This window comes from Otolemur garnettii, unplaced genomic scaffold (assembly GCF_000181295.1).
Source record: "Otolemur garnettii isolate 467f Iridium unplaced genomic scaffold, OtoGar3 scaffold00070, whole genome shotgun sequence".
Taxonomy (NCBI): Eukaryota; Metazoa; Chordata; class Mammalia; order Primates; family Galagidae; genus Otolemur; species Otolemur garnettii.
Window position 1 is genome coordinate 4,786,458 of NW_003852465.1, and position 12,427 is coordinate 4,798,884.

Below are 12,427 nucleotides of genomic sequence, written 5' to 3' on the forward strand. Positions count from 1 at the left end.
TCATTGGTTTATTAATAATTAGTTTAGACTATATAATCACATCTATATTCTGGAATGTCCATGTAGTGTTGTGGAATTTGGGGTATAATTGCACATGGATGGTAGAGAAAAACATTCACTACTAAATTATTTTATATCTTCGTGACAGGTAACATTCTTCCTGTCTGAAACAACAGCTTCAGCTATGGTCTGCCATGTAGCCCCAGGATTCATAATGCAGTAATCTGTGTGTATGTGTGTCTATGTGTGCACCCATGGAACAACAACTTAAAGGGTATCTTTAGTAAACAGTGCAACTTGTCGATTACTTTGCATGATTAAATATTATAGTCTGATTATCTGTAAACAAAACTCCACACAAATACTCTAAATTCTATTTTTAAAAATCTGTCAACCCATAGTTATTCTAACAGATTTACTTACTTGAACACACACTGAATTTCTGAAAGGTGCATATATTACCTTAGACAATAAGGTTTAGAAATGAGTGCTTGATACCATGAAATGTGCACTTCTGATATTTGTTTTATGCAGCACAGGGTTTATATCAAGAAATAACAAGTCCTGGATCCCCACAGTTCATTTAGAAAATGCCTCAAGTTATGGCTCTTGCAGCAGGTTTAACAGATTAAATATGAAGTGTTCTAGCTCCATTTCAAGTATTAAAGAAATATGAGGCTCAAAAATCTCTAGGTTGTAACCGAAAATGCAAAGCTTTTAAAAACAGTAAATGTGTTTAAAAGATATTAATTGAAAAAAGATTCTTAAAGTGTTTACTTGTTTTAGGCTGATAAATACTAGGACCTTAAAAAAATCTTAAATGTGAATATTTGCTCAGAAGTGATAAAGAACACAATTTGCCTATAAATGCATGTTTGGGGGGAAAAATGTCAATCTTGATGTTTAGAACTATTTCAATATTTTTTATCTTAGTTTTGTTTCCTTTTGAATTATATTAATTTAAATTTCAAGCCGAACATAAATATTTGGCCCTATAGTGTTTATAATGAAATGATTTACTTTGGAAATGCAAAATTTTTAAAGCACTGGAGAGAATTTACTAAGGCTGTTCAAACTCTTTCAAAGTCACAAAAATCCTGCAGTTCAGGAAAATATCGGGTACCTTTGAAGTTTCAGAGAAAGCTGATCTTCTGAAATTTCAATGCCACTAAAAAAATCAAAAAAGGTCAAATAGAAAAGACTGCTGCAATAAAGCACTGCTTCTAAAAGCTGCAGTTGTGATCCTAAATCTGACAGAGTTAGCAAAGCTCCTGGAAGTAAACAACTTCCCGCCTTTTCCTAGGCACACTGAATTTTCCCTAGAAAATACTCGAACCTGGTTCGTAACATATTAAGTAGGGTGAATATTTTAAGATCTTTCTGTCTCTCTTAAAAAAGAATTCAGATATTTCACTAAAATGTAATAAGAAGTATATCCTACGTGGAGCCCATTAGACTTTCTGGAACTAGTCAAATTGTATAAAATTTTAAGAATTATGTGAAAGTGTGGAATCAACACTCTATGAAAACAGTGTGACAAAATTAAACAATATGTTGAATCCTTTTCTAGCTTTAACTCAAAAATAGAAATCATGAGTCTTATATAACATTAATTTTAAAAACACACAGAGGTGAAAAGTGCTATTTTTCAAAAAGTACAATTTTTTCCCTACTATATATCAACATGGAATGATTTCAGTTCTCCTGTACTAAAAGCTGAACTTTAAAAAAACTAGTATTGCAATGTTTAATGTGTAGATTTTAATCAGTAGTGGCTTCGGTTTCAGCTGGACCCCTAATCAGTCTCCGGATTCCTCTTTTTCCGGCAGGACCTTTGGGTTTTGCGAAGCTTTGCTTGTGCGCGTGTTGCTTGGGGTGCACTTCTTCATAAAGGAAGTCTGCAGTCAACTCATCCCCATTGTCTATCTCAATCTGTAAAAGATGACATCGGGAGTGTGCTATAAAAAGTGCCACATTTAAAATCTAATACAAGCAACGAGCCAACCTTCAGGTATGATGCTCACGATAAACACATAATACCTGTTCTAGCACGAGACAAAGACCACGTGTAAATCGTTTCACTTTCTCCTTTTGGGAGAAATGAGTTGCCTGAATATATAATCAGCTATAGTCACTTCCTATTTGGTTCCCTCTTACTGTTTCATTTTAAATAATGTTTAAAAGGAGAAGCCACCAACCACTACATTCTGCAGTTGTTTTGCTTTGACAGACTGTAGATTCAAGAAGCATTACTCACAGCCCCTCCATTAGGGCCACTTGAAATCACTCTAGAACAGAAGTTAGCAAACTATGCCTGCAGGCCAAATTTTACCCAACCTAAAATTGTTTTACAGTCTTAAAGGTTGTTAAAAACAAACAAAAAGAACATGTGACAAAGACCATATGCCTGGCAAAGCCTAAAATATTTACTGTTAGGTCCTCTGTAGAAAAAGTCAGCTGATCCTTGCTGTAGAAGGTGCTAGCCATGCTAACATAACTCTTTTATAAAGTGTGAAAGGTCTAGTACCTAAAATACTGGTAGTCTGTAAAAGCTGTATTTTAAGAGTTGGGCTTAAAAATAAACTATAATTTCCCCCCATGCCTTACCTGCATTTAAGAAAGCAAAGTTAAGAAAATTAGAAGCTTAGTTCCCAAAATTCAAATGTTTGTTTGTCCCCTTCTTCCCCAAGAATTGGAAAGATTCCCAACTATCCCATGATTCAGAGTCATAAATGGAGACTGTAGTCCCATAACAGTAAGGAGTCTGGAAGCGATCCCAAGTATGTAGCTCTTGCAGCAGTTCCAAGAGGACTTTCTACACTGATGGAAATATCCTATACACTCGGTACCACCTAGCGCAATAGCCACTAGCCACATATGTATGGCTAATGTGCACTTGAAATGTGGCTAGTGCAATTAAGGAACTGAAATTTAAATTTTATTTAAGTTTATAGTTAAATAGCCAGATGTGGCTTATGAGAGAACACAGAGCTATAGAGAAAAGGGGATCGTGATAAGTCATCCCTAGGCATTTAGGGGAGACCCTAAGGATTTAGGATGAGAAAAGAAACATAATTATTTTCATTTATACATCACAATACATCATAAGCTAAATGAAAATGAAAGAAAAATCTAAGAAAGTCCCGAGGATGTTAAAATGAATAGGTCTACCTTTCTGATGACATCCATTTGTAGTTGCCTTTCTACGATTTCTAGTAGAGGGCTCTTGCAGCTAGAATACAACATCCGTTCTCTGATACTGCATGTATATCCCGGCATTGAATAAATAAAAACTGTAAGTTAAAATAATAAACGAAAACAATTAGCAGTGTGCCAGTTAAAGCAAGTATATAAACTTCACAAAACTATAGCTAAGCCCTCTGGGCAAGGAGTAAGACTATAAGGCTGAAATGTCAACATGTTACAAAACATAAGATGTTAAGAACAACATATACTATACCTATGGACTCTAAATAGTCTCCTTCATGGGAATGTTTATACAGAAAAAAATGATAACGTGCTGAATCCTTGGGAATCCTCTTTGGCAAATCTTTTAGTTCTGTGTTTGTTGTGTTGGCCAAAATTATAACTTCATTTTTTATATCTATTTCCTATTAATAAGAAACAAAATATATTCACTAAAAAACATAGAAATTAAGTTAAAAACTTATTTAAAAAACTAGGAAAGGAACCTTAACACATTTGTGGATTGACTTTTTAACAACGAACATGCATTGCTTTCGTAATTAAAAAAAATCAGAAAGCAAATTAAAACATTTAAAATCTATAAAAATAAACCTTATACAAGCTGTAAGCTTCCCCAAAACCAACCACTTCATAACCGTCATTATCTATCTCTTACCAATTGCACATAGTTGAGCTGTCTGTTATTCAGTTTTTCCAAAGCCTGAAAAGCATCTCGGGAAATAGGAAATGCTACTCCTTGGAGTGTCTGATGCTTAGTGTCCACACCCACATCGGTTTGTACCTAAGTATGACACATTTAATTTACTGGTAACGTTTTAACATTTAGTAGTATTATAAGGCAAAAATAAGAAAACCCAATCTCTATAAAATAGTGAGCCCAATCTATAATTAATATAAAAAACATTATGAACTTTAAAAGTGAATTCTTTTACACACTTGTTATGGTCCTGCTAGCATTTGGTCGACATGCAGAGTCGTGTGCATGACACATCTTTATGAGAATGCTGGGCGTGAGCATCTGAATGAGTGTGCAGTGTTAGTGGGGCTCTGGGGGTTTTGTTTGCTTTTATGTTTGGTTCAGCACAATTTCAGTGAGCTACATAAGCTCTTCCAAGAGCTGTAATCATCAGATTACACCTTCAATGACAAAATTTTATTTGACAGAATTAATAAACAGTAATATACATACAATATGTATAGAACTTTACTTTGTTCTGTTGAACATAAAATGCAACACAAACACCATGCATTGAACTGGAAGTAGTACAAACGGTATACAAAGACACAACACAGCTCCACAAGTTATACGACTGCAGAAGTTCCAGACTTAGAGCTTTCTTTACTAAGAACACGGGCACGCAAGTATTGGAAGGGGAGAAGGATATTTCAAGAAAGCTTTCAATGCACATGTTTAAGATTTTTATACTTGATAAACGACAGCTAGTATAGGGTCTCATTTGCAGTGTTGCAACAGGAAGTCCAATAGAAATTTTACTTTTAAAAAATGAATGGAGATTCTACAGCATAAATGATATTGGATAATGAAAACATCATAGAACATATGCAAATGCATACCCCAATACGATCCTCTGGGTTCTGATTGCAAGGAACAAAACAAACTATCAAACTTGTAAAAAAAAAAAAATCATATAAAAAGCCCTACTCAAATAACGTTTTGCTAAAACAATATAATGATAGATCCCTGCTACCTATTTAATATTAAATGATAGTCAACCACTTTCTAAACTGATTCCTATTAGCCTTTACTCAGGCTAATGAAACAGTGGTTTCAGCTGGTTATTCTTTTCTATAAAATCCCAGTAGAAATACAATAATGATTCCAGCATATAATCAGAATGGCTGCAGAAAACACATTAAAATGATAAAGTATATATGGCTAAAATTTATTGACTCTAATATGCTCAGCAAGTACTCAGATAACAATCTTTCATTCTTTCATATATATGTCCATGTAAGTAGTATTCACAGAAGGTAATATGTAGACCTAGAAATCTTAAACATCCTACAGCATTTATATTTTATTCTATTTAGTCAGCATCATTCTCTTGCGTAACATTGCAAAACAGAAAAATAACATGCTTCAGGCAACCTTATTAATTATAATAGTCTTTGCATTAAAAGAGTAATACACACTTTTTCCATTTATAGAGTATTCAAAGCACAAAGTTAACAACAATGTTCTTCCAATAGGTAGATTTACTATTCTGACATGTACACACGTATTACAGGAGAAAACTATCAAACTGATAAGTAGTTTAAAATACATTTTTAACTTTTTATCTAAAAACACATCAAGCACACACTCTTATGTCTACAAAGAATAAACCTAAGCTACCTAACTTCTGTGTTTTCTAGTTACCTCCACATCTATTAATTAAAAATATGATTTTCAAATGCTGAAAATACTGAGGGTTTCAAAGTTGTAATTTACCTCATTAATTTTAATCTGTCTTAATTCTTCTTCAGCTGCAGTCAGTGGGGCAGGGGAAGACTGTGACAGCAAATATTTTTTATATCCATGTAATGATACATCTTCCTGTAAGTACGGAAAAAGACTATTCAATTATTTGCTAGAAATAAAACTAGAGACAAGTGACTTTACAAAAAACAAAGTCATTAATTTAACAGAAAAGATTTTAAATCTTAATAGCATAAAGAATTTTACTATTTCTTTTTACTTTTAATACTCTATTGTAAAGGTTTCAAAATTTTTTAAGAGGAATATCTATTAGTCATTTCCTGCAGTTCTATAATTAGTCTGAGTTTGGTGTCGGTAATGTCCCAAAATAATGACACTGGTCAAGAGTCAAGTGTAGGGGACAATTATAACAACCTGTTAGGGAAAACCGCCTTATAATTATTCAATAATCAGTGTATTCAGCTTCTGGTTCTATTTTATAATTATTTATATAATTTCTCTATAGCTACTCAAAGAGAATTATTATAGTTTTTATATCAAAAGTAAAAATACTCCACAAAGGTCTACTTATCCAAGTTTCGTGGTTTGTAAGACTGAGACTCATAGTATTGAGAGACTAGCCCGTCTCATAATTAATGGTGAACAAGCAACCTATTCTCACCTCATCTTTTGCTCTATACACTAGATATTACTTTGTGAATCAGAAGAGCTCTGAACAAAGAAATTTAAAAAAAAAACCTTGGCTCCACGCCTGTAACTCAGTGAGTAGAATGCAGCCACATACACTGAGGGTGGCAGGTTCGAGCCCAGCCCGGATCTGCTAAAACAATGACAACTCCAACCAAAATATAGCCGAGTGTTGTGGTGGGTGCTTGTATTCCCAGGTACTTGGGAAGCTGATGCAAGAGAATCATTTAAGCCCAAGAGTTTGAGATTGCTGTGAGTTGTGACACCACAGCACTCTACCCAAGGTGACACAGTGAGACTCTGTCTCAAAAAAACAAAAAAAAACTTTTTGAAAAATATATTTAAATTTTCTTAATTTGTGTGTGTGTATATAAATACATGTATCTACCATATAAATATTTTTAAGGAATAGATATGTCTTAATGCCACTTATTCTCAATGTCAAATAAATAGATACAAATGAATAAATTCAAAGTTACATATCTATTAGCATTAACTTGTATTTGTATGAAATATAACAATATTTTCTCTCTTATTCTTATGTTTACAGATTTATTCACCTGAATTCATATCAATTACCCATTACCTAGAAGTTCTTCTTTAATCATTTTAATTGCAGCATATAAAATTCACATAAAAATATAAGTTTTATACCTTTACTGTTCCAAATACTTCATCTTTAATGTGGCCACCTCCAAACTCCTTTTTCAGAGTTGCTCGTGTAGCTGCATACAACATTTTTTGACGAACCTATTCAGTCACGAAAGTTTACATAGTTTACAGATGAAAACATATTACAAAACAAAGAATTCTGAATGTATTAAAATCTTCAAGCACACTAAAACTGCAATAAAACTGATAAAAGCTGAAGCCTACTAACTGCTAAGATAATGAGTACAAATAACATTAATGTCATTAACACAAATATCTAGTTAAGGTAGATTTCAATTTAAAATATACGTGACATTTAAAAGTCAAAATATATGCAATTTTAAAAACTATTCAAAGCATAAAATAAGCTCAAGAATTATTTTTTTTTTTTTTTTGACAGAGCCTCAAGCTATCCCCCTGGGTAGAGTGCCATGGCATCACAGCTCACAGCAACCTCCAACTCCTGGGCTCAAGCGAGTCTCCTGCCTCAGCCTCCCAAGTAGCTGGGACCACAGGCACTCGCCACAACGCCCGGCTATTTTTTGGTTGCAGCCGTCATTGTTGTTTGGCAGGCCTGGGCTGGGGATTCGAACCCACCACCTTAGGTGTATGTGGCTGGCGCCTTAGCCGCTTGAGCCACAGGCGCTGAGCCAAGCTCAAGAATTATTAAAATAGGAGGAAAAGATTGAAATGAAGTAACCTTGATAGGGACATTTTACTCAAAGCTAGATTGGTTATTACTGTAAGAATCAAACACTCATGGCTTACCGTTCTATGAGCGACAAAAGAATGACATGAAGCATATTACACACTACTATTAAAAAGTTTACTAGTATCTATGGGATGCAACTAAAGATAACTACCAACTAACAGAAATAATTTCATAATTCTGCAAGGTCAAATCCTGTAGTCACACAGGATGTGTGGAATTAAAGAGGATGGGATGATCTTTTCAGAATGATATGTAGATAACTTTAAAAATTATGAATTTTTTATAAGAACTATGAGGATCTTTAATATATTGATCATACTCATATATCAGTTTTGTCTTTTATCTATTTAGTCTGTCCACTACCAACTTTCCAACGAGAAATACTTAACTTGTTTGCATGTCTACCCTTTGAATGGTAGTGATTAATAATATATGGAGACAATTAACAAAATTTAATATAATGTTCAATTAGTTCTCAGAATTATTACTCTTAGGGCCAAGCAGTTAGCTTCATTCTTCAGAGACCCATAGAGTCATTTATAATTACTACACATTTTAAAATTTTATTTATTTATTTGAGACAGCATCTCACTCTGTCACACTGGGTAGAATGCTGTGGCATCATCATAGCTGATAGCAACCTCAAATCTTGGGCTTGAGTGATCCTCTGGCCTCAGCCTGTGGAGTAGCTGGGACTATATGCACCCCTAACATCTAGCTGGTTTTTCTATTTTCAGTAGAGACAGGGTCTCACTCTTGCTCATGAACTCCTGAAGTTCAAGCAATCCATCTGCCTCGGTCTCTCAGAGTGCTAGGATTACAGGTGTGAGCCACAGCACCTGACAATTTCAAAATTTTACTTCAATAATTATTTTGCTTTCAAGGGCAAAACTTCTGAATCTAAGTGCTTTTTGGTTCCATATTATCAAGCTGAAGATTATTTCCCCATGATCATTCCCTTCTATGGGAAATGACAGTTGCTTCTTAAACTTAATTCACCCTAGAAATATTTCACGGTGGCTCATGCCTGTAATCCTAGCACTTTGGGAGGCTGAAGCAAGTGGATTGCTTGAGCTCCGGAGTTCAAGACCAGGCTGAGCTTGAGCTAGAGCCACACCTCGTCTCTACAAAAAAATAGGAAAAACAACAACAACAACAACAAAACTAGCTGGGCATTGTGGTAGGTGCCTGTAGTCCCAGCTACTTGAGAGGCTAAAGCAAAAGAACTGCTTGATCCCAAGTGTTTGAGGTTGCTGTGAGCTATCACACCATGGCACTCAACCCCATGGCAACTGAGCGAGACTCTACCTCAAAAATTAATTAATTAATTTAAAAAATAAATAATTCTTTCTAGCATTTAATATTAAACTACCAAAAAACTACTTACATGAGAATGATCTGGAGACCACGCAATGAATATCCATTCATAACCCTGGGCATTCTGAGAATCTAACCTGAATAATATATAGCATGGCTGTTTGTCCTCCAACAGAGGTAAAACAAAGGAATCATAATCCTTATCCCAGGAACCTGAAGGCTGACTACATGATCCAATCACAAGTTGCTCTATAAAAAACAATTTTTAAAAAGATAGGTAAGCAATCTGAAAGATCAGGTTGTAGTTTGATGAAGAAAAATAATCTATCTATAGTCATTTCCCAATTACTGTTATTTATATCAAAAGGAAAAAAGTGGTGCAGAAAATAATTATGATATGAAGAATTACTAGAAACAGGAAGATTTTATGAATAGCATGGCTAAAATTTTTTGTGTATACACAGCACAAAAAATATACAAAATGATCAGAATAATTGAGTTGAATAGTCAAATGTGGGTGAATATATCTATTTCCTAAAATATCTATGCTGTAAATTCTTAACAAAATATAGTTAAATAACTGTACTACCACTCAAAAGAATAATTTCTGAAATTAACACTGAATTATAGCATAAGAAATACTGAAGAAAAGTAGGTCTAACTCCTGCTCAGCGATAATGCTAGAGATTTACAAATCTGCCTGGAAGCATAAATTCGTATTGTCACTCTGAAGCACTATTTGGCAGAATGTAGCACAATTCTGAATGTTCTCTGCATAAAGAATCTCTAGCACACATATGTACAAAGGTGTTCACTGCAGCACTATACAATAACAGTGAAAACTGGAAATAACTTCAATTTCATCAATAAAAGAATGGATAAAAATACGTGGCATAGCCATGATTACATTCTACTCACATTTAAAAAGAATTAATGAGCATTCTATCAAAACTAATTATAAACATAACATTTACAGAAAAAGGAAAAATGCAGACTAAGGCAGTATCATAAACTTTATGGGACCTTAAAAACCCAAACAGCATTGTATTCAACTTAAAGATACATATAAAAAAGGGACAAAAACTCCTCATTACACATGCACCGGGGGGAAGAAGTCAGAAAGAAAAACTGTTTAAAAGAGATGCTCTTATGTCAAAACAATATTACATTTTAGAAAGTGCTTGAAGGAAGTGTGATAAAAAGCAGTTGCTAATTTAAGAGGAGACATAGGTATTTAAGATATTATTTTATTCTTTGGAATTTTCTGTTAAAAAATTTTCTCAAAATACATCCCACCAGAAAATAATAATTTAAGAAACAGTGGCATTTTCTTTCTGTAGAAATGCTAGCTAGATTAACTGTTCCATTTCAGTTACTTAACTATTCACTTAAGAAGTGATGGCATTTAACATTTAAATCATCATTTTAAAACTATGCTGATTTACAGTATATATTTATTCCTGGTAATTCGTAATATACAGAGAGCAAATGTATATTTTACAAATTATTCTGGTATTTTTAATACATAAGCAGAGAATGGAAAACAGATTTACTTCCATTTTATGAAAGAACAAGTAATTTTCCCAAATACAAAAATATTTCAAGGCTTTTAAGGAATTAAGCCAACTGAATTATTTTAATGCATTCATTTGTGATTAAATAGTTCTGATACTACTCAAATTTAAATCTGCCCAATTTAAAGGATTCTCCCACCCAGGTTTCCTACTTACAAAATTAGTTTTAAAGAATCAATTTATAAGTTGTTATAGTCTCAGAATATCCCCCAAACAACAAGGAAGGGTAATAATCATTTCTATAGCACAGGTTGCAATCAGGTGGAGAAAATAGTAGAGTTTGAAATTCTTTGTTTCTACTTTAAAACAAACTTTACCGAATTACTTCACAAGGAACTTTTTTGATAATCACCTGTTACCTGATTTCCATTCCAGAAATGAAAGCACTGACATTAAAGAGATTGTGGTACAGAAATTCAGACACAAGAAAAAGAGGAAAACATCACTTCAAAAAACATCTTTGTTTCCCTGAGAGCTAGAGAATTCAGAAAGGAAACAGAGACCCTTACAGACCTGCACAAAATGTGAGGAATCCAAGTTACCTTGCTCAAGGCAAGCTGTGAACTCACTGCACATCAATAAAAAGTACAAATCACTAACATTAATTAGTTTGAAAATATAACACCCAATAATCCAGGGACAAACAAAATTTTAAAATGTTTAACTAACCATTTTCAATAGATATTTTCAGAAGTCTGTACTTTCCATTTCTGGCTCTGGCAAAGATATCTTTAACGTCTTCACTTGCTGTGGAAAAGATAAAGAAAAGCAAACCTTTTTTTTAATACTTAATACTTTCTTTTGCTACCTATATGGAAAAAAATACTATATGGAAAAAAAAATAATTACAATACAAAGAAAAACACTTAAGTATTTAACCTCTTATTATCAATATGAGAAAGTTTAAAGGCATAAGACAACGGATATTATATACAGTTAAGAAATACAAACATTAATGTATTTTAAAAGTATGTTAGCATTCATTCTAATCGGTTTCAGCTAGATAATTCTGTTGCAAAAATAACACTGGAGTGAACACAACGAAGTTAATCAAACCCAATAGTGGGCAAATCAAATTTGGAAAAAAATCTTTATTGTTTGTTAGAAAAATGTTGAAAACTTCTTTTCATTCCCTTCTAGTTCTGTTTCAAGCTTACGATAAAGACAGCTCCTTTATCAAGTCATTTTCTGTATTTTTTGTTTAAAAACAGTATCAAATCTCAGGTTATCCTATCCTGATTAAGGAAAAAGCCAGTAAAACACATTCAATCTTATACTTTGGGTTATATTTTTCTAACTTGCGTTTCTCAAAAAGCTAAAGTAAACTCACTGAAGAAATACAGATTTAATAACCCAACCCTTGTCTTCCTACTGAAGCTTCAATTTTCTTGTGTTGTCTATTAACAGAAGGCAACACTAATAAGCAGTGCTTGCCATGAGGCTCAAGCATGAAAGTCGATAATTACATACTTAAATGTCAAAATTAATGCGGGCAAATAAAACAGTACTTTTAGATTTGAGATTATTTTTGCTTGTGTGCCTGTGAAGGAGGACGTGAGAGAATAAGCGTAAGTGCCCCTTAAGAAAAGAACACACAATTAAGCGTTCATTAAGGGAAAAGATTCGTCGTCTATTGATAGGAAGAGCTTGAGTTTATATAGGAATTCGTTAAGTGATCACGAGTAACCCCAGGATATATTATTTGATTCTGACGAGGTGAGCGCTTCCAGGCTGTCCATTTCCAAAGCAGGAAATAATGGAGGGCAGATATTACTGCCCATTCCACTGTCTGCACGGGATAACTAAATTCAACCACACAGATCAGACTTTTCAGTTCCC

The 12,427-nt window shown here is 33.6% G+C and overlaps 1 protein-coding gene across 1 annotated transcript; it reads right to left on the minus strand.

Annotated features, from left to right (window-relative positions):
• Window positions 1-943: 943 nt before the first annotated feature.
• On the minus strand, window positions 944-11,366 carry TWF1 (twinfilin actin binding protein 1; the record flags this gene model as incomplete). The annotated part of the gene is made up of 8 exons (XM_023515366.1): window positions 944-1,932; window positions 3,172-3,293; window positions 3,461-3,611; window positions 3,863-3,988; window positions 5,660-5,764; window positions 6,989-7,084; window positions 9,085-9,263; window positions 11,258-11,366. Coding segments are annotated over 8 exons (1,059 nt in total), but the record flags the coding sequence as incomplete, so codon positions are not given.
• Between the last annotated feature and the right edge of the window lie 1,061 nt (window positions 11,367-12,427).